Source organism: Manis javanica, chromosome 4 (genome assembly GCF_040802235.1).
Source record: "Manis javanica isolate MJ-LG chromosome 4, MJ_LKY, whole genome shotgun sequence".
Classification (NCBI taxonomy): domain Eukaryota; kingdom Metazoa; phylum Chordata; class Mammalia; order Pholidota; family Manidae; genus Manis; species Manis javanica.
The window spans coordinates 182,963,683-182,990,502 of record NC_133159.1 but is presented as its reverse complement, the minus strand read 5'-3'; the positions used below and the strand labels follow the sequence as shown (position 1 = coordinate 182,990,502).

General features: G+C 51.4%; 1 protein-coding gene across 4 annotated transcripts; it reads left to right on the top strand.

The window, feature by feature from the left end:
* The first annotated feature begins 177 nt into the window (after nucleotides 1-177).
* Nucleotides 178-22,090, top strand: WDR45B (WD repeat domain 45B). 4 transcript variants are annotated; one of them, XM_036997551.2, is made up of 10 exons: nucleotides 178-366; nucleotides 2,541-2,615; nucleotides 9,389-9,490; nucleotides 12,424-12,511; nucleotides 13,511-13,605; nucleotides 15,863-16,053; nucleotides 16,629-16,714; nucleotides 17,617-17,718; nucleotides 18,190-18,311; nucleotides 21,362-22,090. In XM_036997551.2, the coding sequence occupies exons 1-10, from the start codon at nucleotides 300-302 to the stop codon at nucleotides 21,373-21,375; spliced, it is 942 nt and encodes a 313-aa protein (XP_036853446.1). In that variant the 5' UTR covers nucleotides 178-299; the 3' UTR covers nucleotides 21,376-22,090. The 4 variants fall into 4 exon arrangements, with proteins under 4 accessions (XP_036853446.1, XP_036853445.1, XP_036853447.1 ...); XM_036997550.2 differs by lacking the exon at nucleotides 21,362-22,090 and adding an exon at nucleotides 18,730-20,042 and having other exon boundaries at nucleotides 181-366; XM_036997552.2 differs by lacking the exons at nucleotides 178-366; nucleotides 21,362-22,090 and adding exons at nucleotides 6,189-6,272; nucleotides 18,730-20,042.
* Nucleotides 22,091-26,820: the final 4,730 nt, after the last annotated feature.

Sequence of the window (26,820 nt, the reverse complement as noted above, 5' to 3'; positions counted from 1 at the left end):
CCGTTCCTCCCGGGCGGGAGGCGCTGCGCTGCTCCTCGCGTCCCACGGGTGGTGCGGGGTCCCGAGCACAGGCCCCGCCCCGGGCCCCGCCCCGCCCCGCGCGCGTGACGCTCTCGGCGCTCCCTGCGCGCCTGGCCGTCCCCGGGTGGATGCGCTCGGCGCTCCGCGGCCCCTCCTGCGCGCGTCCACACGTCCGCCCCTCGCTTCCGGCCGCGGCGGCTTCGGCCGGCCTGACGGGACCCGCGCCCGGCCTCCCCGGCGTGCGGCGCTGAGGGCGGCGGACTCTCCGCGGCGGCGCCATGAACCTCCTGCCGTGTAACCCCCACGGCAACGGGCTGCTCTACGCCGGCTTCAACCAGGACCACGGTGAGTGCCCGCGCGCGGCTCCCCGGGGACCCCGGATCGGCCGGGCTCCCCCGACTTGCCGGCCCCGGCCGCGCCTCCCCGGAGACCCCGGCTGGCCGGCCTCCCCCGGGCCCGCGTCGCTGGCCCCGCGCCCTGCCCGCCCGCCGCCGCTCCCACTCTCGAGGGCGCCGACCGAGGTCGGGGCGGGTCTCCCTTCCGGGACCCCCGGGCGGCGGCCGCCCCCACGGCACGTGTTCGGGGAGCCCCGCTCCCTTCCGTCCGCGTCCGGTCCCGGAGCGGCGAGCTGCAGTCGAGTTGAGCAGCTCTTGGGTCCCTGCAGACGCGGACGTGGGCTTCGTTGGCGGCCCCGCAGGCCTGGGCGCCCGTCGCCTTTTCTGTTGGTTTCGGTCAGAAAATGTCAGGGGACCAGCCCCCCTGCCCAGGGTTTTCCCTTGCAGCCCGGTGGAATCCGCGTGCTTCCGAGGCCTTGGCCGGGACGTGCGCCTCGGGGACGCGGCCGCTCCGTCCGGGCCCTCGGGCCCCAGGACAGCGGCTGACCGCAGGCCTTCCGCCCGGAGAGCCCCCACGTGGGCCTCGAGGTTCAGCCTGTGCAGAGCGCCGGGCGAGTGTACAGCCTCCCGGACGCCCTGCCGGGCCTGTCCGGGGCGCCGGTGCTGCGGGACGGCGCCGCGGAGGGAAGGTTGGGCGGCGGGCAGGCCGGGAGCCGCGCGGGTCCTTGCGCAGAGCGCCGGGGGGGCTCGCGGAGACGCGTTTACGGAGAGAGGGGGGAACGTGGGGCCAGACGTGGGGCGCCGGGCAGTGTGGCCGAGCACCCGGGTTTTGATTGGCAGAGGAGGGCCAGTGGGTCCCAAGCGAGCTTCGGCGCTAACGGGGAGAAACCAGGATGCTCACGCTGGCAGGGGGCTGGCTGCACACAAAGGGGGAGCCGTGGGCGCCTTGGGGTTCCCAGCAGCAAGAAGTTCAGTGACTGAAAGCCACTCAGAGCCAGACGGTTATTTACTCACCGCGCTTAATGCCACCTGAGGACTTCGCGTCAAGTTTCAGTATAATAACTGAAGCTCATCATGATGCTATTTTAGGAACCAGTGTGCATTTTAATAAAGTTTTCATCAAAGATTACTTTTAAAAATACAGCTTTGGCCCCTAATGGATATATTTCATTTGTCTGAAAAATACCCTTGTAAAACCAGCTTGTTTCATTGTAACAAATTATGTACAAGTAAAGCTGATTGGCTGGAAGAGTGGGGTTCCAATTCAGAACCAGGAGAGTGGGTGGCATCTGAAGGGCCTCTTGCGTCAGCTCCCAAACCCGCCGGCCACACACATCGTGCCAGAGTCGGAGGGTTTGCTGTTTCTCCTAGACCAAGCTTCAGCTGAGCCAGCGGTCGGGCGGGCAGCACTGGAGGCGAGCGTGGGCCTGGCTTGCGCGCGGGGCAGATGGAGCCCAGGCCCCGGGCCATCTTGGGCTTGAGTGCCCCTTCCGTTCCTCATGGCACCCTTAACTGGACCATCCACTTGGCCTGCGGCTTGGAGAGGGTGGCTGCGCCAAGGGTTCGAGGCGGTAGGGTATTCACAGGTGGGCGGGAGGTCATGGGGGACATCAAGGCTGCTTTCTGGAAGGCTGTCCTGTACGCCCCTTTCCTGCCCCAACCCCAGCCTTCTGGGATTGCCTGCTGTGTGTCTGTCCTCCAGGAGATGAGGACGTTCTCATTTGTCATCGTCTCCACAGGACTTGGTTCCTGACATAGTGCTTGAGAGTTGTTCTGAATGGGGAGGCCAGTTGTGAGTGTCGCAGAGGGGCAGGTGTCGAGGGAAACGGGGTGGCTCGTGGAAGGTGTCCAGTGAGCCCCCTTCACTGGAAGTAAGTGTTGAAGTGCAGCCTAATCCACACGGAAAGGCCACTGAAGGACCTGCAGTGGGAAGCTGGAATGAGTGGCTCCAGAGACTCCTTTGCATGTTAAACGACCAGAAGTGTCATGCTAGATCGTGCACACTGGGTACTGACAGTCTGTGAGGAGAGTGGTTGGGGCATGTGTGGACATGTCTGTGCGGTCTGAGCGTCTGTAGGAGTCCTCAGGAAAGGCCACGTTCTCCAGACCCCTCATTTTGCCCCCACGGGCCCAGCCCTTAGCCAGGACCCCAGTGAAGTGACTGATGTGTCCCTCTCACTTTAGGATGCTTTGCATGTGGGATGGAAAATGGATTCCGAGTCTATAACACCGATCCACTAAAAGAAAAGGAGAAACAAGGTAAGGAGTGACTGGTGCGTGGTTTCTGCCCTTCTCCAGCCCTCAGAGTCTGGATCATATCTTGCATGTGGCAGGAGGGAGGCCGCAGGTTCTGAGAAGTAGGATTCGCGGGTCTGTGTCAGCCCGGACTGAGCTGCCCTCTTTGAGCTCTTGGAGGCCGGGCTGCGGGCTGTGTGCAGCGGAGACTCCGTGGGTGCCGGCCTGACCCTGGTGTCTCCAGGGTTACCAGCTTTGAACCGCCGGTCTCTTCCTGTGCCTTGGTTCCTTATGAGCTCTACTGGAGGGACAAGGTGCAACTGACTCAGGCCGTTGTCACTCTTCCTGTCGAATGTGAAATTTTAGAGAATGCAGATGATTTACCAAGGTTAACGTGGTAAATGATCAACACTCGGAAAACACTCTTTGAAGCAATAAGTTATAGTCGCTCTGTTACTTTATTTCAGTGTCGTAAGTTTCCACAAGCTGGAATCTGGAATTCTGTTGGTGAAGTAACAGTAAGTCCTTTTCCCATTTGACAGGGAGACATTTTTTCGACTTGTTTTCACCTCTGACTTATTTCTGTTGAGCCTCCGGTGTCTCCTGGTCTGTGGGGGGGTCGAGCACTATCAGCAAGCGAACGAACTTCAGATGAATCACAGGAGTTGAGAAGCGCCCTTCCTGTCGTTGTGGTTTTGGTTTTTATTCCATGTATAGCGTCTATGTTGTGAACTGTTTCTCATCTGTAAGAGGAGTCACTGCATCCTGGTGCCCACTAAACGGCCACTGTCCCTTTAATAGCAGATCCCCTACAGCAGGGATTCTCAGCATCTTTGTGGCAGTGGAGCCCAGTATCAAGTGAAATCACCCATGTGTGTGAAGCAGTAGGTGGTGCTTTCGTCTGGGAGCTTATTTTGTGAGCTGCAGAAAGACGATGTAGCCCAGTAGCTGGAGGGCTCAGACTTGACGCACGTTGTCTAGATCTGAATCTGGCTCTGCCCCATGACCAGGCTGCTGTGTGACTTTGGGCAACTTCTCAATGTCTTCTGGCCTAGTTTATGTATAAAATGAGGATGATGGCTGCCTACCTCCCAAAGCCATTGTAAAGATGAATGAGTTAGAATGCTGTAGTCAGGCTAGTGCCTGGCTGGCATGTTAAGGGCTCTGTAAGCCTATGCCCTCACGACTCGTACCCGTTGAACCACAGTACTGCCCTCCACAGTGGGTCGGGGAGCAATAAGGGCACAGGTGTCCATGGGAGTCTCCTAGCCCATCAGTTTTCCATGTACCTGACTTCTAATTATTTTTTGGTTGCATAGTGAAATAAGACAAATCTTCCCTATACAGATAAGTAGTTACAGAATATTTTGAAATAGCTTAACATACAAATTTCAGGATACTTTTCCCTTAAGTTGGCTGGGAAGCTGAGAGAAGATTACTGACATCTGTTTCAAAGTTGAATCATTAGCAGTGTAGTAACAACTGCTTCTTAATAAATGTTTAGAGTAGGTTCAGGATTTCTCATAAAAGTGAATTAGACAAGAAGCCTCTAGAACTTGTAAGTTCCAGAAAGGTCTGCTGGTGCCATGCCAAAGGCAGTGCATTCATGTGCTCACCTGGGCTGCTGAGCTGCTCTGTGGGGCCAGCTTGTGATGAATTGGGAAAGGATTGTGGCCAGCCTGTTTTTTAAGTCCACCTCTGAGCATTGGCAGGCTGCTCGGCTGTCACGTTCTGGCAGCACACAGCTGGCAAAGACTTGGACCTGCTGCCTGTCACCAAGGCCCGCCTTCCCAAGTGAACAGGAGGGGCCTGCGTGACGGGGTCAGTCCCACATCTAGGCTCTCAGTCCTGACGTCCCCAGTGCAGTTGGCCCTGAGGCAGTACACTGTATGGAAGCTTCTCTTCCAGGGCTGCCCGCCGCTGCCTGGCTCTTGGAACTGGTGGTGCCAGGAAGCCGTTGTGGGAACCCCAGCCCTCCACTGGACTTCCCTCCAAGGTGCTGTAGGTCCCTCATCTGGTGCACACCTGGAGTGGGTTTGCTCTGCCACCAGCAGCCCTGCTCCACTCCGGGAAGTCTGGGCCCCCTGGGAGGGCTGCCTGGGATTGCATCATGCAGCCTGTCTGGGGTTCTCTTAGTGTCGCTGTGGGGTCCAACTCTAGGACTTGCAGTGCACAGCTGAGCACGTGCATACAGTAGACAGAAGGTCTGAGAATGATACGCTTGGATAAAATACTATATCCAGTCATTAGAAATACAAAGAACATGTTGAAAGTCCACTGTTAGTTTAGAAACACCTCTCCCATATGACAGGGGTGGCTGGTACTTGTGTAGGCCATGTTGGCAAGCTGGCCCAGTCTGCAAGGTTGGCAAGCAGGTCCCATCTTCAGAGCCGCCTGCCTTGCCCTCTGTGTGACTGGGGCTCACATGTGGGATGTTAGCAGCACATGGGGGAACTAGAGGGGACTCTGCGTGGCTTGAAGGGAGTGTGAGTGAGGGCTGCTGGTTCCTGAGCTCACTTGCTCAGCTGTCGTAGTGGGGTGCTAGGTGTCAGGCTGCCCCGGGTCCTGGGGAAGCCATGGGGGGTGAGACCCCGAGAGCCGACACATGGGTGGCTTGTCTGAGTGCCCAATCCAGCACCACCTGGCTGACAGTCTGTAGGGGCCTTCTCCATGGCCCATAATCCTCGTTCTCATTTCACGGAAGGCCACCTGGCATGTCAGTTGGAGGCAAGTGAGCTAATTGCTGGGTTGGTGCGGGGGGACAGTTACCATGTTAGCATGTGGCATTGGTAAGGGTATGGAAAAGCACACCTGTTTTATGATCTTGATGGTACAAGTTTAAATTGGTAGAACTGTTTTGTTTGGCAAAATTTGTTCATTTTATATACACACATGCGTACACTGTTTGATCCAACAATTGTACTTAAAGAAGGGAAAAAACATCAGATGCTTATATAAACATGTTACTTGCAGCACTGTTTCTAATAGTGGAAAATGGGAGGGGGGCCTAGATGACTCATCAGAACACTGTTAACTTGGTCATCCCACATCCCATGGTGGTACATATGGTAAAAACTCCAAGGTTGGTCTGCCAATACGGATGGGTGAGAGGGCCGTGGCGTGTAGAAGGGAAGAGTCGGAGCACAGCACAGGCACGTGACTTCACCCGCGGAGGGGCAGAGACCGAGTCTCTGTGCGTGAAGTGCACAGGTACATGCACGGCACCATCAGGGGCTTCTACGTTGTGCTTTTCTGTGTTGTTTCCCTAGTAATAATGCATCATTTTTATAGTGAGAAGCAATTAAGATATTTCCAGTAAAAGACACCTCGTGGAAATAAGGAAGGTGACAGGGAGGCAGAGATGCAGAGGCAGGGAACTGGCCCAAGTCGCTAGATCGGGGCTGCGGTGGTTGTCTTCCACTCTTGAGTAAAAAGCACTTTGTTTTTTGAGCCTCTCTTAGTGGAATGGAGGTGATCTCAATGCTCAGATTCCCCCCTCACTTCATTTCCTTAGTGTCTCATTTTTGGAGGGAGGTTCTGTTGGCAGAATCTGGATCTGCCTGTCAGGTACTTATTTGTACCTGTGGTTTTCCCCAGCAGAAGCTTCCTGGGGGCCTGTTTTCTGTCCTGTTGGATCTATTTCTGCAGTTAATTCTGCTGCACGACAGCCCTTCTAGTGGTGTGAGTATTGATGAGCATCCTTGGGTGCTCTCTGCCTTGTCTGTAAACAAGTCCTGCCTGTTGTGTCCTCTGACCCCAGGAGCCCTCTCCTCTCAGCTCCAGGAGGCTGGGGTCAGACACTGCAATGCCACGGAAGGTACGCTGGGGTGGTGGCAGCGGGGTGTGGGGGCGTGACTCTCCTGGCATTTAGAGTCTCACCCTTGGCTTGCTTCTGCTCTCCCAGGAAAGGCCTTACAGGCCCCTTTCTCTGCCTCTTCAGGTGATGCTGAAAAATCTGCTTTTCCCTTTTTCTTTCCCAATTACAGCCCAGATCCCATAGCTGTTTACACTGGTGACTGTGTCTTAATTCTTAACTCTTAAATTTTTCTGACTTGATAATGATTTTATCAGTCAGCCGGAAACAGGCATCAAGGCAAAATGAAATATTTCTGATTTAGAAAGAATCTTAGAGAAAAATTACATCCTGTATCATTTAAATTAAAACTTTAAAAAACCCAAAAAACTTTAAAACTAACCTAGTGGGATTTTAACAAAAATTTTTGGTGAATTTTTCACATGAAGTGTCTGTTTTCAGTTTTTCATATCCTCATCTAATTGGCTCTCTGTGTCCGTGTCCCGCTTCAGAGGTCGTGCAGCCTGCTTCCGTTCCCTCATCTTCTCTGTCAGCTTGGATCACATCTTGCTGAGGGAGTGGCTTGCTGCTTTCAAACCGTGGGAAGGCCTGGCACCTTGGCAGGTCCGGCACTGGCGATTCCGTCCCAGTGCCCACGTGGGGCTGTCTGTCCCAGTGCTGGCATTCCCTCTCGACTGGACAGGACTTCAGAACACACTGGCTGTCTCTTGACATAACTCACAGGTTGCTCTAAATAGATTTGATTTTAGAATTTACTGAGGAAATAGTTAAAATCCTAACACCCCAGGGACAGAAATGTTCCTAAATGACAGTGTTCATTTGTTTTTTGTTTTTTTTTTAACAAAAACAATAACATGAAACTAACCAGCCATTTTTTTAAGTGTTCGGCTCAGTATATTCACTTTGTTGTGAAACAGGCCTCCAGGTCACTTTCACCTCACAGAACTGAAGCTCTGTCCCCATTAAACAGCAGCTCCCCTCCCCAGCCCCTGAGCCCCTGGCGACCCCTGCCCGACTGTCTTTATGGCTCTCCCTGCTCCAGGGGCTTCACTCGGGAGCACACAGGATGGCCCTTTTGCGCCTGGCCGTTTCGCTCGGCATGATTCCTCAGGTGCTCAGATTACAGACATGTCAGAACGCCTGCTCCTCAAGGCCAGACCACCCTGTACAGTACAAGACCCCTGTTCATTTCTCAGTGGACATTTGGGTGGCCTCTACCTCTTGGCCATTCTGAAGATAGCTACTATAAACATGGGAGTGAAAATATCTCTTTGAGAACTTGCTTTGAATTCTTCTGAATTTATACCAAGAAATGGGATTGCTGGTGGTAGTTCTGTTTATAGTTTTTTTGGGAACTACCAAACTGTTTTCAGTAGCAGCTGCACCAGTGGTTGCGTAAGGTCCCTACTTCCCCACGTCCTTGTCCACACTTGCTGTCTTGTTTTCCAGAGAGCGGCCATCCAAATGGTGAGGCACTGTCTCCTGGCTCTGGTTGGCGCTTCCCTGAGGGTTACTGAGTATCTCTTCATGTGCTCGTAGGACAACCATACGTCATCTTTGGAGGATTTCTGCATGGGTCCTTTGCCCATTTTTGGTCCAGTTATTGATTTGTATTTTCATCGCCTTTGTCGCATTTGTTGCCTGCGCTTTCGGCGTCTTATCCAGGAGGTCACAGTGTAGCTCAGTGTCCCAAAGCTCTGGGTTTATGTTTTCTTGTGGGAGTTCTACTGTTCTGGATCTTAAGTGTAGGTCTTTAAGCCATTTTGAATTAAGAGCATATATGGTGTAAGTTAAGGGTTGACTTTGTTCTTTCGCATGTGAATGTTTGGTATTCCTGGCAGCATCAGGTGAAGAGACTGGTCTTCCCCACTGAGTGGTCTGCACTGGCTTAGGAGCAGGTCACTGGGGGCTTTCCTAAGCTCTGGTCTGTTGCAGTCCATTCATCTTTTCAGGGGTGTTAAGGCTAACACTGAACCTTGGCCGGCAGTTAGTCTCCTGCAGCGCAGTGGGTGAGTTCCTGGGAAGCAGGGTGGTGGCCTTGCACTGCTGGAAAGGAAGTCCTGGGCCTTTGCAGATCAGAGGCCATACACCTGGCTGGGAGGGGCACAAATGTTCACGGAATGAGCCACCGTCATCGAACGGGATTTGGATTGCGGCCACACCCTGTTAAGGCCAGAATTACTTTGAAATAGCCTGTGTGTTGGTGGACTAGCAGCTGGTTTGGAAGAGAGGTTGTTTCTGTTGTGAATAATACTAAATATGTAGTCCTTCCCAGGGTTTCCCTAGGTCTTGCGTTTCAATTTCTCAGAGTGAGCTGAGGAACTTGGGGGTCTTTGTGTGTAGCTTTGCTGGGCATAAGTCAATTCTCAGTTTGACGACTAGTGTTCAGGGCTTTTGGCTCTTTGCTCGCCCTTGGCTGTGCCCTCGGAGCTGCCCATGGCCATTACAGACCAGAGCACGGGGCTGCGGAGGTGGTGGTGCTCTGGGATGTAGGCCCTCTGGGGTGGGGTCTGCCGCTCTGCTTGCCGGGGTCCCCACTGCCTTCCTCTTCCTTCTTCCCTGGAAGACACCTGAAAGTCTACTGACACTTTCCTCCTAAGGTGATTGATGAACATTTTTGAGCATTTCAGACTTCAGTAGAAGAGGTTTAAAATGCCAAAAAAGAAACTCAGCTTTTGCATTAAAGCATTTAGCGTGCTTTCTCAGAGCGTCTAGATTTTACTACACCTTAAAATATGAATTTAGGTATTTCATGGCTTCTTAGGGTGCTGTGTGCTCAGCGTTTATGCGTGAGAAACAGGACACTGAGAGGAGTCGAAGCTCAGAGCTGATCGTTTTCCTGGCCAGTCACTGTCTCATTTCTGACAGGAGTTTGCTATCAGTTGCTCCTTGCAAATCAAATGTTGAGTTTTACATTTCACCACTTCTTTTTTTTTTTCAATTGTAAAATACACATACTAACAACTTCTTAATATCATTTCAGAATTTCTGGAAGGAGGAGTTGGCCATGTTGAAATGTTATTTCGCTGCAACTATTTAGCATTAGTCGGAGGTGGAAAAAAGCCGAAATACCCTCCCAACAAAGGTAAAGTGACCGCGCGGTGACAGGCACACCTCACCTGGTATCCTGAACTGCCCAGAGCTTCTGTGTCTGGGGCCCCGTGTGGCCTCCCTGGCAGTCCTGTGAAACAGGGGGCTGGCTGTGGGGAGAGAGGCACCCAGAGAGGGTCCCTAGTCCCCGCTGCTCCCAGGAGAAGACGTGTGCGTGGCAGGGGCCTCGTTCCCATCAACACACAGAACGTGCTTTTCAGTCAATGTTGGCCAAATAGGGGCAGTCATGCCTCTGGACCCATTTTTTTCTGGGTGTAACCTACTGTAGGTTGGTGTAAATGTTACTTCATTTTAAAACAAGCTGTAGGGAGGTTATTTTTCCTATAGAGCCATTAATTCACAGAAATATTAATTTGGTTGCCACAAAGAACAAAAACCAACTTGGCTGTAGGTTCAGGGATCTTTTTTGGGGTGTGTGTGAGTACAAAGAGATTGCAGTGTTGCTTTACACCGCAAAGTAAGAGAACAGAAAACTTCCCCAACCCTCTCCCATGTACTTCGTGCCTGTGACCTGGGTATGGTTGGAGGAAGGGAAAGGAACCTGGGAACGGAGGGTGGAACCCTGGAAGGGAGTGGCAGGGACAGATCCGGGTCCTGAATGCCAGGCGAGGGTGTGGTCTGGAAAGCAGTGCCCAGTGTGTGCGACAGAGGAGACCCCAGAGGCTGGAGGCAGCCAGGGGAGCTGTGGTGCACAGGAAGGGGCAGAGAAGGAAGCTAGCATGGCCACCAGGTCTCAGGCAAAGGAGAACGAGGCCTGAGAACAGTCCACTGGGCCTGGTGACCCTGGCAGTGACCCTCAGTGAAGGACAGTCGAGTTGGGGCCCAGTGGGAACAGGTTCCAGCCTATGTGGATGTGGGGGAGGAGATAGAGACCACTCTCTTTCCAAGTTTGGCTGGAAGGTAAGGAGGCCAGGGCTGGAGGTCTCCCTGGAGGAAGTGCAGATGAGGGGGGACTGGGGGTAGGTGTTCCAGGAGGTGCCCATGGCTGGGGGTGTGCTTCAGATATGGGGGAGGTGGAAGGAGGGAGGAGCCCAGAGCCCAGGCCTGACACCAGAGCAAAGAGAGCTTCTGTGAGGGAGGGGCGGGGAGGGGCGGAGTCCTAGGTGACCCTGCACAGGCTCTGCAGCCAGGCTGGCTCCGTACAGAAAATGGCATCTGCCCTCAGGTGAGGGTTGTGCTGAGATGTGGGCGGTGCCCTCCAGCTTGTCCTGTAAGCTGAAGGGCAGAAAGCCTAGAAGGGCTGCTGATCACTGTGGCTACTGAGCAGTGCCTACGGGTGTCAGTCCTGGAAGAGGCCACGCAGACGGAGGGACGTGGAAGCCTGGGCATGGATGGGTTTTGCACCTGAGTAAGAATTATTTATCTGGGTTCCTTGGGGATGGGCAGTGGTTCTGTGCTGGATCAGCCCACTTGCCAAGAATTTTATTGGTTCTCGATGAAGGAAGGGAGTGGGTAGCAGCCCCACGTGTGACTGCTGGGAGAGGGACCCCCTTGGGGCTCTCAAGGGGGCAGTGGGACTGAATAATCACCTGTAACATCTTATCCTCAGTATTTTAAAGATAAAAATAATTTCCAAAAAAATGAAAGAATCTTAAGAATTTTGTAGACAAAGCAATTTCCTAACAATTTTTAGTGAAATTTAAATTTACTTTTTTGTAGAATGCTAAAGGCAGTTAAAATAATCTTGGTCTATGTAAGCTTTTGCAAGATTAAAAACATTTCCTAAAGAATGCCAAAATTACTTCCTGACTTTACTCTTAATATTTTAATAATTACAAATTAAGATATGGGATGTTGAAATACACAGAATCTGGCATGTTTGGTTTGTGGAAACCAGCGTGAAATGGCTGGAGGAGACGGGTCATCACAGGGAAGTGCAGGGCAGAGCAGCAAAGCCTTTCCTCTGAGGCAGGGGGATTTCAGGATTACTTAATGTACCTTTTGCTGTCAGGAGCTGTATTAAAAGGCACACGTAAAGCTTCCGGCACTGCAGCACGGCAGCTTGCAGCCCTTGGAAACCATGGGGAGTCGGTGGTCACTGTGTGTTCTTGTAAAGGCTAGTAAGTGTGGTGCCTCTTGTAGGCTGGTATTAAATTATCTCGGTCTGAAATACAGGTCATTTAGTCCATTCTGGCCAGACTGCACCTGCATTTGCCCTCCAGGACTCGTGCTGGTCATATGGCAGGATGTTCAGGGGAAACATCCGCTCCCTCCGTCCTCGGTTGCCTTCCCGTGACCTGACAGCTGTGGGAACCTATTTTCCCGTACCCCCCACTGCTCACAGACAGCTTTTCGGGTAGAGGTGGACACTGCTGGACGCCACGCTCCCTGCGGTGCAGGTGGTGCTCATCCCCAGGCGTCTGTGCTCTCTGGCCTGTGGGACGCAAGCTGCTAACCCGTCACAGCAAAGCAGTGCAGTGAGCAGAACATGGACAGAGGACATTCCTGAGCTTGAAGAAGAGCAAGAACAGTCAGAGTGGGATCGAGAAACCCCATCACAACTGAACCCTCTCTCTTCTCCACATCCAGGCCCGTCTGTGGCCCTTAAGCTCTTAGTGACTGTGGCCAGGCTTGCTGTTGCCTTGGCATGCTTAAGGGGAACCAAGGCACGGAATCGGGAGGCATTTGCCTGAAAACCAGGGAGAGCTGGCGGAGAAGAGATTGAAGTGTGCGTGCTCACAGGATGGGGGCTGGGTGCCTGGGGTCACCTGGGCCTGAGTGCTGAGGGGGCGGGGAGGGGTGGGCTGCCCAGGTTCCTGGAGGAGACCTGGGGGCAGGACAGTAGCTCCCAGAGGGACCACGACCGCTCCGCCGGGTTGGGGTTGTGACGTAAGGGCCCTGCACAGTGGCCCCGACCATGCGGTGCCAGCTCAATGGTGTGTCCATGAATTCTGTCTGGTATTTCAGTGATGATCTGGGATGACCTGAAGAAGAAGACTGTCATCGAAATAGAATTTTCTACAGAAGTGAAGGCGGTCAAATTGCGGCGGGACAGGTCAGTGTGCTGTCTGCTTCTTATGCGTGAGAGGGTCGTGCTCTCTAAAATGAAATGCTTTCGGGTCGAGGGGGAAAAAGTGCTCAGCAGAGTGATGTGACTGCTTCCTGACCCAGAGGACATAAGGGCTGTTCCTGTCACTGCAAGGGCAGTGAGTTTTACTGGCTTCCAGGGATCATTTGGAAATGAGTCTGGTGGCACAGACGGCATGCGCCTGCCAGGTCCAGGCCCTTGGCCCTGCAGGAGCGCTGTCCTCACCCAGCAGGGCATGGGGTTTGCACCTTGGATTGCCTCTGTCTTTGTGCCAGCTATGCCAAATGCTGCCTCTGTGAATGTTCTTAGTTTGAAATTAAAGGAAAATTCCAAAACTCCTTAGTGAGAAGGGGCCCCTTGAATCTCACCTGTTAAAAAAGTAGCAGGTTTCTCTCTCAGCCACAGCCTCCATGGTGTTCAGGAAAATATAGAAGTTCTTCCTAGTACGCTGAGCAGAATAGAACAGAGCCTCATTAATTTGGGTTGTGGTTTGGTCTGATTTACATGGGGGCCTGTTACTCCTGCATTCTTAGGTAGGCCTGACACTTCAGTGTATTTAGGGGGACCCCTGGTAATGCAAATACTGGAGCCATATCAAGGGTCTTCCATTTTTTGACATTTCTAAATTGTCAATACATATCTAGAAGCAAATAGAAATGTAATTTCTACCCCATGTGCTCACCTTGGTTTTTATTCTAGGTGAAATATTTGATGATAATGTCTCTTTAAAGCACAGGAGGGTGCGTTCACCAGCCCCGACCCAAGCAAGAGGCACTTGTTCATGCCTGCTGGCAGCTCACGGTGGCCTGCTCTAAGACATCACCTACAAGGGGCCCTGATTCTAGAAAGATCCTTTTGTATGTGGTGTTTTGAGTGTTTCTAAGTTTCAGACTAAGAACAGAAGTCACTAAATGTTTGAGTTTTGCTTTTGGGGAGAGTAATTCTGATCTTGTTTTTTCTTTCCAGAATTGTGGTGGTTTTGGACTCAATGATTAAGGTGTTTACATTCACACACAATCCGCATCAGTTGCATGTCTTTGAAACCTGCTATAACCCTAAAGGTGAGACATTCGCAGGAGTGAGGAGGAGATTGGCTCCCTTGTGTCTGGTCCATGTTGGGGCTGCAGACCTGCTCCAGGCGCCCTCTCCTCCGGGTGGGTGTTTTCCTGAGCCACCTTTGGGCCCTCCCTCTGCATCCCAGCCTTGCCACTGCGATTCTCTCCCCAGTGGGAGACGGTCGCAGCGGGGCCTCAGCCGCTTCCCAAAGCCCAGCCAGGGTCAGGAGCTTTCACGGAATCTTTTCATGGTGATTGTTGGTGTCTTGCCAATGGGCAGGTTCACTACGGATTCATCGAGACTGAAGATTGACAACGGAATGTTCTTGGGGTGAAAAGGCTTATACCCAACTTCATTCCCATGGTGGCAGGTCAATCACTAGAATCCCGACCACTCAGAGCGAGTCTGCACGCAGAAGCCGGTCTCTGCCTCTGGCCTCTCCACCCGCACAGCCATCTCAGTGTCTATCCTTGGTGCTGCCACCACTCCAGCCTCTGCTCTCCTGCAGCCGTGCAGCAGCCCAGTGCACTGGGCTGAGCTCTTTATATAGAGTCGGCAATAACGTGGTGCCCACATGTGCGTAGTGAGCAAGCCGACCAGGGCCACGTGAGAATCCTGGCCACAGGGACCTTCACTTTATCCACAGTCAGCCATTCGGGAGCTCCATGGTGGGCTTTGGGATGTGTGTTTTCTTAAGTTCTGAGGCACATTCTTCTCTTTTTCTTCTGGAGGCCAACTGTGTGATTCATTATATCATCTTAATTTAAAGTTTTTAGTTTTTTCTAGATTTTTTTAGGTATAATTTACATAAAAATCACTCCTCATAGATTTATGTTAGTCACTATAAATAGCTGTGAAACTACCACCAGTCAAGACAGAACAGTCCTGCTAACCCAGTTTTCTCAGGCAGTGTCCTCTCCCACCTACCTGACCGTAAAGTTTTGCCTTTTTAGATGTGTTTTGTATGTTTCTTAGATTCCTCTGTGTGTTCTGGGTGTATGTTTTACTGCTGATATCCTGTAGTACAGGGAGGCCCCGGTTGTTCATCCACAGCAGCGCTCTCTTCAGCTGCTATGAACAGAAGCCGCTCTCTGAATGGCCACATACAAGTCTTTGCATGGATTTTTTTCATGTCTCAGGTAAATATTGAGCAGTACAGTTGCTGGATCATAATTAATTACATGTCTAGCTTTATAAAATACTAACAGAATGTTTCCCAAAGCAGCTGTAGCTTCTTGCATTTCCATCAGTGATTAGAGAGAGTTCCAGTCAGCACCTGCTATTTCTGTGTCTTCTTAGCATTTGCCATTATAGTAGTAACATAGCTGTATCTCCCTGTGGGTTGTGCTTGTGTGTCTCTGTGGACTTGTGACAGTGAGTGTCCTGGCACGTGCTACTGCCATTCACGTTTCTTCTTCTATGGCGTGCAGCAGTTGGTTTTGAAATGATTGCTTGTCTCCTTGCTGAGTTGGAAGGGCTCTTCACTGTTCCCGGTAAGCCCTGTGTGCTCTCAGGTGTTTTCCCTCAGGCTTTCTGCGTTTAGGCCGTAAGTTATACCTGTGACCCATTTCAAGGCAAGTTCTGTGTATGGCGTGAGGCATAGGCAGGTTTTTTTTCTACATGAGTATCCCGTTTCGAGTATCATTTATTGAAAAGACTTTTTTTCTGCATTGAATCACCAGACTTTTCTGGACTCTTTTCCAATAATCTCTTTCTGTCCTTATGCCACTATTATACTGTCTTTATTTCTGGAGCTTTAAAATCATTCTTGAAATCAGGTACCGCAAGCCCTCCAGCGCTGCGTGGCTACCCTGGGGCCTTGGCTGTCCCTGTCACTTCTGCAGGGAAGCAACTTCGGCCGCCCTCCAGCCGCCAGACCCGTGGTTTCCCGCTGCACTGCCGTGGTGTCTCACACACCTGTTGTTTACTTTATTACAAAGTATTTTGTGTCTTTTATTTGTTATTAGTAGAGTGGTTTTCCTTTTTCTGTTTTGCATTCTTAGTGGCTGGCACCACGGAGGATGGACATTTGATAGTTTATTAAGCACGTTCCCAGTTATGAGGCAGTCTCATGGGAGGTGGCTTTGCTAGGTCCTAATAACCTCTACAATGGAAGGATATTGTGATTCTAATATAAATGGAAACCCATGAACAATTCTTTTTTTTCTCTTACAACCTGTTGGGGTGGAGGATAGGCTGGGTGTGGGAAGCAGAGGCTGAAAACAGCCAAATGTCCCTGATGGTTCTCTGCCCCGTTTTTAGGCCTCTGTGTCCTGTGCCCCAATAGCAACAACGCCCTCCTGGCCTTCCCGGGCACCCACACGGGCCATGTGCAGCTTGTGGACCTGGCCAGCACTGAGAAGCCTCCCGTGGACATTCCTGCCCATGAGGGTGTCCTGAGCTGCGTTGCTCTCAATCTGCAGGGAACCAGAATTGCAACCGCATCTGAAAAAGTAAGTGTGTCCCCCTCGTTGAAGCCATGTACCTCCCCGAGCCGCCCGCCTGTCCCTCAGGACTGCGTGGGTTCCACAGACACCGGCCCCCAGGGCATTCTGACTCCGGAGATCCTTGGCCACCATCCCTTGGGAAATGAACTGTGGTTGACACGATCCAAAAGTCATTTTATTTGGTCACCCGTCGTCTTCTATGCAGCAGTCACAGTGTCACTCCTGAGTGGCCACGGGAGTCGTGATTAAAATGCTTTTCTCTGGAGCCAGAGCCATGGCACCCGAGTGCTGGGCTGGCTGGGGCCTGGCATCCTCTCAGGCGTCTGCCGAGGGCCAGGTGTACAGGGCTTGTCCCCCGGAGCCCCAGGTCTCCCTCACCCTCTCTGCCCCTTCGTGGGGCTCTTAGACTAAAGAGCCACCAGCCCATTCTGAGGTGTGACAGAGGGAAACGTTGAGTTTTAGATGATGTGGGTGAGTTTGGGAAAGAGTCATATAGGCTAATGGGTTTTGAATATGAATCATTTCAGAAAACTAAAAAGTTGTGAATCTTTGATAATGAAACACTTCACTGTTTTCCAAAGGGGACCCTTATAAGAATATTTGATACTTCATCAGGGCATTTAATCCAGGAACTGCGAAGAGGCTCTCAAGCAGCTAATATTTACTGGTAAGAGGGCATCATCTCACCCTGCAGAAGGCTGTGCTTCAGGGCGGCTGCTCTGAAATGGGCCCTGTGTGATCTGGAGGGAGAGTAAAGACCCCTCCATCCATTGAGGTTTCAGGTCTCGGGATCAGGTTCAGTGCTCCATTTTATTAACTTTTAATTTTTTTGTGTGGAAATTCACACAGAAATAGAAAGAGTGTAGTTAACCGCCACCAGCCCATCACCCTGCCTCAGCGTGCATCCGTACTCGCCAGGTCCATGTCATCTCTGCCCTGCCCCTCCAGCTTCCTTTCCTGGGGCACGCTAAGGCAGACATGTGAGGCCCATCAGCGCCTCTGTATCGCTCAGCTTCCTTGGAGAGACCCGCCTGCCTTCCCTGCCATGCTGCCACCGTGTCTGCGGCATCTTCAGCCCCAAGTGGCTGAACCTGCTTGGGCAGGGTTTCGTTCTCTGCACCTGTGGCCTTGCATGTGTTAGGCAGCATTTGGGTCTCCATACTTAAAAATGTAATTAACGTAGGAATGGAGGGACCGTGCCTGTGGCCCTTCTCCTGTCTGGCTGCTGTTGGGCCCCTCCAGTCACAGCGGGTGCCTGCCCCAGGGCATGCTCACCTCTGGAGGGGCAGCCTGTGCTTCTGGAATGTTGGGGGGCGGCTAGAGGGTCCATCTACAAGGGTCCTACAGAGGCCCCATCCCTCTCCTAGGCACCCAGCTGTGTTGGTACACCAAGAGGGAGCCTGCTGTAGCTATCAGCCTATTAAAAGAGAGGGTGGTCCTTACAGTTGCCTGGAATTCAAAAGGCCGAGGGCCACGGGTAGAGGTCAGCTTGCACTGTGTGTGGCTGTGGTCGGGGCTGGGCTCCTCTGAGTCCACACAGCACCCAAGCTTCATCTGGTCTCTCTGCAGCATTAACTTCAATCAGGATGCCTCCCTCATCTGCGTGTCCAGTGACCACGGCACAGTGCACATTTTTGCTGCCGAAGATCCGAAAAGGAATAAACAGTCTAGGTAGGCTTCCCAAAGCTGGAAGGGCTGCTTCACAGTGGGCAGGTCAGTGCTAAGTCACAGTCAGGATTGTTTCCATCGGTGTTCATCAGATTTCTGGAAAATCAGTGCAGGTTATTTGCTACTGAAACAGTAGCATCATTACTTCCCTATCGCTAGCACCCGATATGTCCAGCGAGGGTCCAGATGCCTTCTGGTGATGTACAGTGTGGGCCTGAGCTCTGACGCCTGCCCTGTGTTTGCTGTGCTCAGAAAACCAATACAGTGCCGTAGACACCTGCACCTCTGCTGGTACGGACAGCTGCTGGGTTTAATGTAAAGCCATTTGTAAGGGCTCAGTTGTTTTCACGTGAGAAATAAAAAACTATAAGCAAAAGTAGAATTTGAGTCATCAAGGCTGAGTCTGTGTCAAAGGGCTGTATCTAACTTGGTCATTTGAGAGTAACTCCTTTCTTCTCCTCCTTGTCCCCATAGTTTGGCGTCGGCCAGTTTCCTTCCAAAATACTTCAGTTCCAAGTGGAGTTTTTCCAAGTTTCAGGTTCCCTCAGGCTCTCCGTGTGTCTGTGCCTTCGGAACAGAGCCAAACGCTGTCATTGGTGAGTGGTCCTTCCCCTGAGAACTGCCCCGCCCGCACCCCCAGGTGTAGTCAGCCTAGAACCAGCTCTGCTGGCTGCCCTGCCTTCTCCCGGGGGCACAGTATGTCCCACTCAGAGTCTGCACAGCCGCTTGGGGGGTATCAGCATCCTGCCCTCTGGGTTCCCAGGAAACAGTGGGGGAAGATCATTTGGTTTGGGAACTGGTGACCAAGGAGGGTGTTCCCATCGCCACCCCTGGAACAGTTGAGGTTGCTGGCTACACGTGTCCGGCCAGGAAGGGGAGCCCCTTAGCATCCACAGCCACTCTGAGGAGCTTCTCAGTGCTCCAAGAGGCCGCTCCCAGCTCAACTCGGTGAGGTCTGCTTGATTTAACTCTGGGGCAAGAAATGGTGAGTAAAACGGTCTCCTTCTGTCCCAGCGATTTGTGCAGACGGCAGCTACTACAAATTCCTGTTCAACCCCAAGGGGGAGTGCCTCCGGGACGTCTACGCGCAGTTTCTAGAAATGACCGATGACAAGCTGTGACTCTTCACCCAGAGGGCAATCCACGCCCATGCTGATGGCCCCCCGAGGCCCCCCTCGGGCTGGTGTTGGCACCCTTGGGCTTTGTGGGTGATGGGCTGGAGAGACTGCCCGGGGGACCTTGGTCTCAAAGCCATTATGTGGTTGTCTGTTTTCCTAAGCAAGTCTCCGTTTCCAGTATTAAAGAGTCATCATTAAGGCACCCTAGACACTCAGGTGGCTCTGGGCCACTTGTGCCAAGTGCCAGCTGTCCCTTTAGTTCAACTGTGACGCTATAGTGGTTTCTCTGCATCTGACTTCTGCTGCTGGGGGCTCTGTACACAACTGGGGACCAGGTTGGGAAAAAGATGGACAAATTGAAGTTGTCCTTGGCAGCAGATTGCATAATTTTCACCGAGTCTATAATGGGGCAAATGCGTAAATGCTAGTTGTTAGCTCATAGCCAGATTAAGTAGAATTATCATACCAGCAGCTTGCCTTAGAAAAGGAGAAAGGAGTTCCTTCTCCCATCTGAGCACGAAGAAGAGAGAGCAGAGTTAGAGAATAGGGAGGCATCCCTTGCGCGTCACCCGAAGCCCAGGGCTTTGGCCGAGCGTGAGCACATGCCATGTCTGCTGCAGCTGCTGAGCCCAGGCAGGTGCAGGCCCGCCCCGTGTTACCAGCTGTGGTGAGGGAGACAGTAACACACAGACTTTGAAAGGTAGTCAGGTACTCATGGGAGAAAGTGCCACTTGAGGATAGGAGAGGAAACTTCCCACATCCCAGTGAAGTGGTGCCCAGAGCAGGAGGCCTTCGCCCACCACCTTTATGTCCCTTTCCCACTGTCTTTTTCTCACCTCTCATTTATAAGAATAGCTGCACACTACTAACATTGGAGAATGAAAGGCACATGACATGTTTCTAACATTTGGTAACTACAATAGGTTATGGGCTCTATATTGTTAGTACTACTTGAGGTATATGTTTAATTTTCTTAAATTCCCTTTACAGAAACTTAATTTCCTGGTTTGGTTTCAGGTTGCAAACATTAAAATTGCAGCAGCAAGTTCTGTTTTGCCAGTTCTCTTACTGTTGTGTAATCAGCTGACTTTGTATGTGGATTTCAGTCCAAAGTATGCATGTTACTTTTATGTGTGTTAATCATGAAATTTAATTTTGCACACTTCTTTGTAATGTTTCTTTTAAATAAAAGTGACTAATTTTGTTGTACTCTTTACCCATCAAGGGAAAGAATTATTGTGACAAAACCAAACCCCTCGTTTTATATAGTCAGGTGGGACTGTAGGCCGCAGGAAGGCCCCACGTGCGTCCATGTGCCTGAACCGTGGGAGCCAAGACTGCAGGAGGCCCTATCCCCGAGCGTGCAGGGGGTGGCCCGGCGCTCTAGGCCCCGCCTGGAGAGCCAGGGTTGAAGAGTATGCTCACTAGTGGTTTCATCATCTCTTGTCGGGCAAGCTGTGCCCACTCACCAGGTGAGTTGGGTCCCTTTTGGGGCAATGCCTGTGTGGTGTCAGGCTGCCTCTGGCACTCGAGGTACAGCCTCCTTTACAAATGGACAGAACGACATCCCGGGTGATATGTGAGGGAGCTCCCACCAGGGACAGGAGTTGCAGCAGAGGCGGTCTGTGGGGTCAGCTGCTGAGCTACACCGTCCCACGCCACTGGGGGCTCTGTGTCCCCATGGGATTTTCCCTCAACAGTGAAGACACCACCCATTGTGGAAATGCCCAGAGGGGCTCATGGGCTGAGTGGTTGCGCACCGCTGTGCTCCAGCCTGTGCTCAGCCCCTTTACTTGCCTGAGCAGCACTGGGAAGAGTGGAGTCCCTGGCACAAGTGGGCATCAGGCAAACCCGTTACAGTCACTTGGGCAGAGCAGCAGAGGGCCTTGCTGGCCGCTAGCAGATGGTCTGAAGCCTGATGTAGAGAAAGGGGGTTGCTCTAAGCCAGGCCACCACCTGAATCCCCGTTTAGCTTGAGTCCTGCTGGCCCTTGAATGTGGTGTCAAAGGCTGTCTCCTGATGGCTGGTGGCTTTTATGTATTTAATCATGACATTTTAACCACAGCTGATACACAGGGGTGGGTCTGCACCTGCCTGGTGGTTGGACTGGTGAGCACTAGCGCTTGGGTCTTCCACTGAGTGTCAGTTTGGCTGCCTGGCAGCTGCCCCCAGTGGCACTGTGCACGCGGCTTTCTGGGTGGCTGCCCAGGCCCTCATGGGAGGGTTATCATCTGCCTCTCCTCCCCACCCGGCAGCCTGCCCCACCCCCCAGTTGTCTGTCCCATTGGTCCCCTGGCACCAGTACCTTGATGAGGGTGCGCACTTGCTCAGGAGCCCAGGCCCACAACGCCTTAGGGGATGCCAGATGGGAGCCCGCTGCCTCCCTCCCAGCAGCCCGGCTGTGAGCTTAAGTGACCCTCCCAGGGTCTCTGTTTGCATTTTCTTTCTGAGAACAAACCCAGCTTCCAGGCACCACAGGTGATTTCCCAAAACTTGGTCCTTAACCTCTTTGCACGTCTTCCTGCCAGAACCCCTGGACTGACCACAGTGCCTCTGGGACGTATGTTGACTCTGCCCCTTGAGATGGACTGGAAGGTGGTTTGATCAGACGGCAAAATGTTCATCATGAAACAGGAGGCCCCATACAGAAGAGCACACGGCCGGAAGGAAAATGGTCTGGCCACTCCTGGAAAGCCCGGGCCCGCTGGGATGGAGTTTCTCTCAGCAGCGGTAGAGGGCCTGTTCTGGAACTTGCAAACTCGTGAACATGTAGGACAGACTTTAATCCACTACCCAGAGATGCATGTTCATTTTCTGCTGTTGTGAACATTTTGAAGTCCTGTGCATACGTGTAAACACTGGTGTGGCTGCTGTGTTTGTCACCCATCGACCGGGACCAAGCTCAAAGGACAGGCCCTTTTATTTTTAATGGAGAAAAAGGACCTCGCAAGTTTCTAGTCAGTTGTGCATTTTGGAATTCCTTCCCTGGCCACCAGTCATTCGTTTGTAAATTGCTTATTCATGTCTGCCTATTTTTCATTTGGTGTATTCTGTCTTTTATTGTAAGAACTCCTTGTATAACCACCCTTTGTCATTTTTTCCACTTGGTGTTTATTTCAATTTGAAGGTTTTTATTTAGCTGTATAAGTATCTTGAATTTTCATGTAAACCATCAACTGTCTACCATCCCAATTTTTTTCTTTATGGTTTCTGGTATTTCCTGGTTGCAACAAAACAGCATTTTTCGTTGGGTGCTATTTTATGGGTTTTGTTTTCACAGTTCACTCTGATTGGAAGTGATTTCAAACCTGCAGTGAGATGAGGGTCTGGCTTGCTTCCACTAGGGCACAGGGTGACCTTGATCAGCTGTGCGTCTTACCGCCCTGGGGGCCCTGTGCTGGTGTCTCCTCCTGGTTAGCAAGTTCACATTCTCAGAAGTGAGTTCTGTTATGTTTCTCTTCAGAGTTTAAGTTTGACCACGTGCAACCCACTGTGCCTGCTCAGTCTCCCTGTGGGCAAGTAGAATGGCCTTGCTGTGGGGTCTGTGCTGCTGGGACGACTGTGGTTTTTCTGCATCTCTTGAGATGTTCATGTTGTGTATCTTTTACTCTGTTAATGTGGTGAACCCCACTTATTTCTGAAAGTTCAGCCAACTTTGCGATCCTGCGATAAGCTCTTCCGGACTTGGTCGTGGTGTGCTCTATCTCAGCTGTTCAGTTATTGCTGAATTTCACTTGCCGATATTTAAGGGTTTTGGGTGTGTATAGAGATACTCACCTGTAATTTAATTATAATGTCGTCGCCACAGTTTGGTACTATCAGTGTTAGCTTAATAATTTTGTGGTTTGGGCTCTAATTTAGAAACTATTTACATAAGGCAGATATGTAACAGCCACCAAAATGCAGACACACAGTGGGTTTTAGCAGAAGCACCAGCAGACCGGGGAGGGAGGCAGCACCCCGTGAAAGGTGTCTTCATCGCTCTGTCCAAGGGAGACCCCAGCACCTGCTGAAGCCGACTGCACCTAGACGTTTGCTCTGACAGCCCAGCAGATGCTTCATCACAGTTTAGGTTTCTCACGCTGCCAGAGCTGTCATGACAGTGAGATTAAAGCTGGGGAGTGTGAGCTGATGGGGACTGAGCGCCTCAGAGCCTCCTGTGGTGCAGGTGCGGGCAGTCCAGGGTCTGGCTGGATACTACAGAGGAGCGCTGACCGTGAGAGCACACGTGTGGCCCGGACAGTAAAGGCACTTTCTCCTGCCCCAGTACCTCCCGAAGGGCTGCAGTGTGTCCGAGTCCAGCCGACGGCTCTTTGCTGAGAAGGGCTGCCCCTTTGGGGCCTGCTGCACACAGCCATGAGCTTGCACTACCTTACTATACTCAGGTGATTCAGGTAGCCTTACCCTGGAAGCAGAAGAGCCACCAGTTAGGCAGCTCACTGTGAATACAAGAATACCTGTGCTTTGTAAGTTGAGACCAAGCTACTTTCCTAATCCTAAGGAAAGAACTGCCTACTGTTACTCCATTTAAAGACTTCATGATAAACATGCTGCTGCCCTTTGAAGGTCAGTACATGTGCCCCAGAAGACGTTATTTAGAGCTTTCCAAGAACAGTCCCCAAGGGAGGAGTGGACTGTCGGCACCGGCAGCCTTGATGCATCACAGAGACTGTTGGAAGCACCCAGGGCCAGGAGAGCTGCGGCTCCAGGGTGGCGATGGGCAGAGGTGAGGCCTTCGTCACGGCGGGTGCTAGCACTCGACTGCTTGGGCAGGGGACTCCGAAGGAGACGTGGCCACATGAGAGTTTGAACAGAGCCCTCCCTGCTTTAGGCTCTTTCGGGATCCAGGTGAGATTCTGCTTCGAGCTTTCGGCTATGAGTAGGATAGGTTTAGATGCTCACAAAACATGGGTGGCAGGCCACTTCTTCCTGAGTGTTTCATAGTCTCAAAGTGCCTGCTTGAGGCACACCTGCAGTGGCTGTGGCGCCTGGTGTCAGTGTGTGAGCTGAAGTGCCCGCTGGCCTGCCAGACAGTGGCAAGGGGTGCCGTGCGCATCAGCAAGCTTTTTAGCATGATATAGTCCCACTTGTTCATGTTTGCTTTTGTTTCCCTTGCCTGAGGAGATTTGTTCAGGAAAAAGTTGCTCATGTTTATATTCAAGAGAGTTTTGCCTATGTTTTCTTCTAAGAGTTTTATGGTTTCATGACTTACATTCAGGTCTTTGGTCCATTTTGAGTTTACTTTTTTGTGTGGGGTTAGACAGTGGTCCAGTTTCATTCTCCTACATGTAGCTGTCCGGTTTTGCCAGCACCAGTTGTTGAAGAGGCTGTCATTTCCCCATTGTATGTCCATGGCTCCTTTATCACATATTGATTGAACATATATACTTGGGCTAATATCTGGGCTCTCTAGTCTGTTCCATTGGTCTATGGGTGCCTCAGCTTCTTTGTATTCCTCTTCTCTAATTTCTATTTCATTTATTGTCTCTTCCACCATATCTCATCTGCTTTTAAAACCCTCCATTGTGTTCCGGAATGGTTGGATCTCCATCCTCAATTCATTCCTGAGTTCTTGAATATTTTTCTGTACCTCCATGAGCATGTTTATGATTTTTATTTTGAAATCTTTTTCAGGAAGATTGATGAGTTCAGTTTCACTTGATCCTTTTTCTGGTGCTTGCGGGATTTTGGTTTGAACCAGGTTCCTTTGGCGTTTCATATTTGTATGTGGCGCCCGCTAGTGCCCAGAAGCCCTACTCTGGAGCTGCTCAGCCCCTGGAGTGATGTTGGGGGTTGCAAGAGCGGTGCTGGCGCTTGGTGGGGAAGGAAGGTGTTTCCTGCTTCCCAGCTGCAGTGCCTGTCTCCACTGCCAGAACCAGTGGGCGAAACACGTAGGTGTCAGCCTCTGTGTTCTGTTTTTAGCTGCCGTAGGCGGGACTTCCCTATGGCCTGCCTGACGCCAGGGCAGGGGCTGCTGGTTTGCGAACCAGGTGTGGGCTGGCCAGGAGGAAGGTGCAGCAGGGTGCGTATCGGTGGGGGGGTCTTGGAACTGAGCTGGCAGCCAGGGGGATGGAGCGCCCGGAGGTCCTGTAAGTCCCCCCACCTGCTGGGCAGAGTGCACCCGGGCAGTTTGGCGCACCTGTCCTTTCTTTTGAGCGGCAAGCTCTGTGGAAGCCTTGCCCCTTTAGCAGCCCTCTCGCTGTTAGGAAGCCTCTCAGACTGCCCGCCTTTCTTTTGTCCCACAGCGGCCAGATGTGGATCCGTTTTCCACAAGCAGCTGGAATTTGTCTCTCCAGTTATTCTGCCTGTCTTAGCTTTCCAGTCCCAGTAACCACCATGCAATGTAGGTTCATGCTCCCAAAGCACCAAGGCTAGGTGTTCAGCAGTCCCAGGCCTGTACCCCCTCTCTGCTCTGTTTCTCTTCCTCCCGCCATTGAGCTGGGGTCGGGTACGGGCTTGGGTCCCACTGGATTACGGCTTTGGTACATTACCCTGTTCTTTGAGGTCTGTCTGTTCTTCAGGTGTGTGTAGTCTGGTGTATCCTTCTTTCCTGCTGCTCTTTCAGGATTGGTTGTATTAATTATATTTTCATATTATATGTGGTTTTGGGACAAGGCCTCTGTCTAACCTCTCACGCCATCTTTAATCCTGTCATTGAATTCTTACGGCCGCTCCTAAATTCTTGGAAGACGCTTTTCTGTTCCATGTTGGGTAGAATTTGCTAGTGACACCATCCAGGTCCTTAAGTATTCTTTATTTTTGTGGAGGTGAAATTCACATAGTGTACTTTTAACCACAATAGTGTACGAATCAGTGGCATTTAATGCACTCCCAGTATCAGGCAGCTAACCACCTGTAGTTTCATAACTTCACCTCCAAAAAGTATCTCATGCCATTAAATTACTCCCCACCTCCACATCTGGTAGCACTAGTCTGTCTGTCTACAGATATTCCTACTTGTCATACATGACATAAAACTAACTATACATTAGGTGGCCTTTTGGCACTGGCCTCTTTCACTTACATGATGTTTCAAGGTTCATCCAAGTGTAGCCTGTGTCAGAACCCCATTTCTTTAAACAGCTCACTAATATTCCACCGTGGTGTGGACCATCTGTAATCATCCAATCATCTACTGCTGGGCGTTTGAGTTGTTTCCACCATTTGGTTGTCATGCACGCATTGCTGTGAAATCCTGTAAAGTCCGTGTGGATGAGCCTTCATTCCTCTTGAGAAGGGACTGAGGCTTGGGGTTGCTGGGTCACCAGGTAACTCACTTCTTGAGGAGCCACCAGCTGTTCTCTAGTAGTTTCCCCATTTTCCATCCCTATATAGTGCATGAGGATTCCTGTTTCTCCACATTCACTCACACTTGATATCTTCCACTTTTTTGCAATAAAGCCACCCTAGGGGGTGTGAAGTGGTATCCCACTTGCTTTTGGTCTGCATTTCCTTAATTAACCAATGTTTTTAACAATTTTTCATTTTTCTTGGCTATTTGCTCATCTTATTTGGAGAAATGTGTATTCAAGTCCTTTGCAACAATTTTTATTGTTGTAGAACATAAGCTTAACCATTTTAATGATTTTTATGCACAGTTCAGTCACATTAAGTACATTCCCATGGTGTGCAGCCATCACAGTCGTCTCAGAACTTTTCATCAGCCCGTATGTCACGCTGTGCCCATTAAACAGAAATTGCCCACTTCTCCCTCCCTGCAGCCCTTGTAACCTGTTTCATTTATTGGTCTCTGTGATTTTCACTCCAGGTGCTGCATTTGTGTCTGGCTTGTTCGCTTAGTATGTCTTCAAGGTCCATCTGTGTTGAAGGCTGTGTCACAACTGCACTAGCAGTTTTCTATCAGGCTGTCTCACCGCTGCCCTGTAAAAGTGCTTCAGTGTGTTCCAGACACTGTACCCTTAACAGACACAGGATTTCCCAGTGTCTTCTCCTACTCCATAAGCTGTCTTTTCCTGTTCTTGATATC

Excerpts from the sequence above, each read along its gene's own strand:
- WDR45B (XM_036997550.2), top strand. The coding sequence starts at position 300 with ATGAACCTCCTGCCGTGTAACCCCCACGGCAACGGGCTGCTCTACGCC. Across the intron at positions 367-2,540 it reads CGGCTTCAACCAGGACCACG|GATGCTTTGCATGTGGGATG; the intron begins GTGAGTGCCCGC and ends CTCTCACTTTAG. Across the intron at positions 17,719-18,189 it reads AAAAGGAATAAACAGTCTAG|TTTGGCGTCGGCCAGTTTCC; the intron begins GTAGGCTTCCCA and ends TTGTCCCCATAG.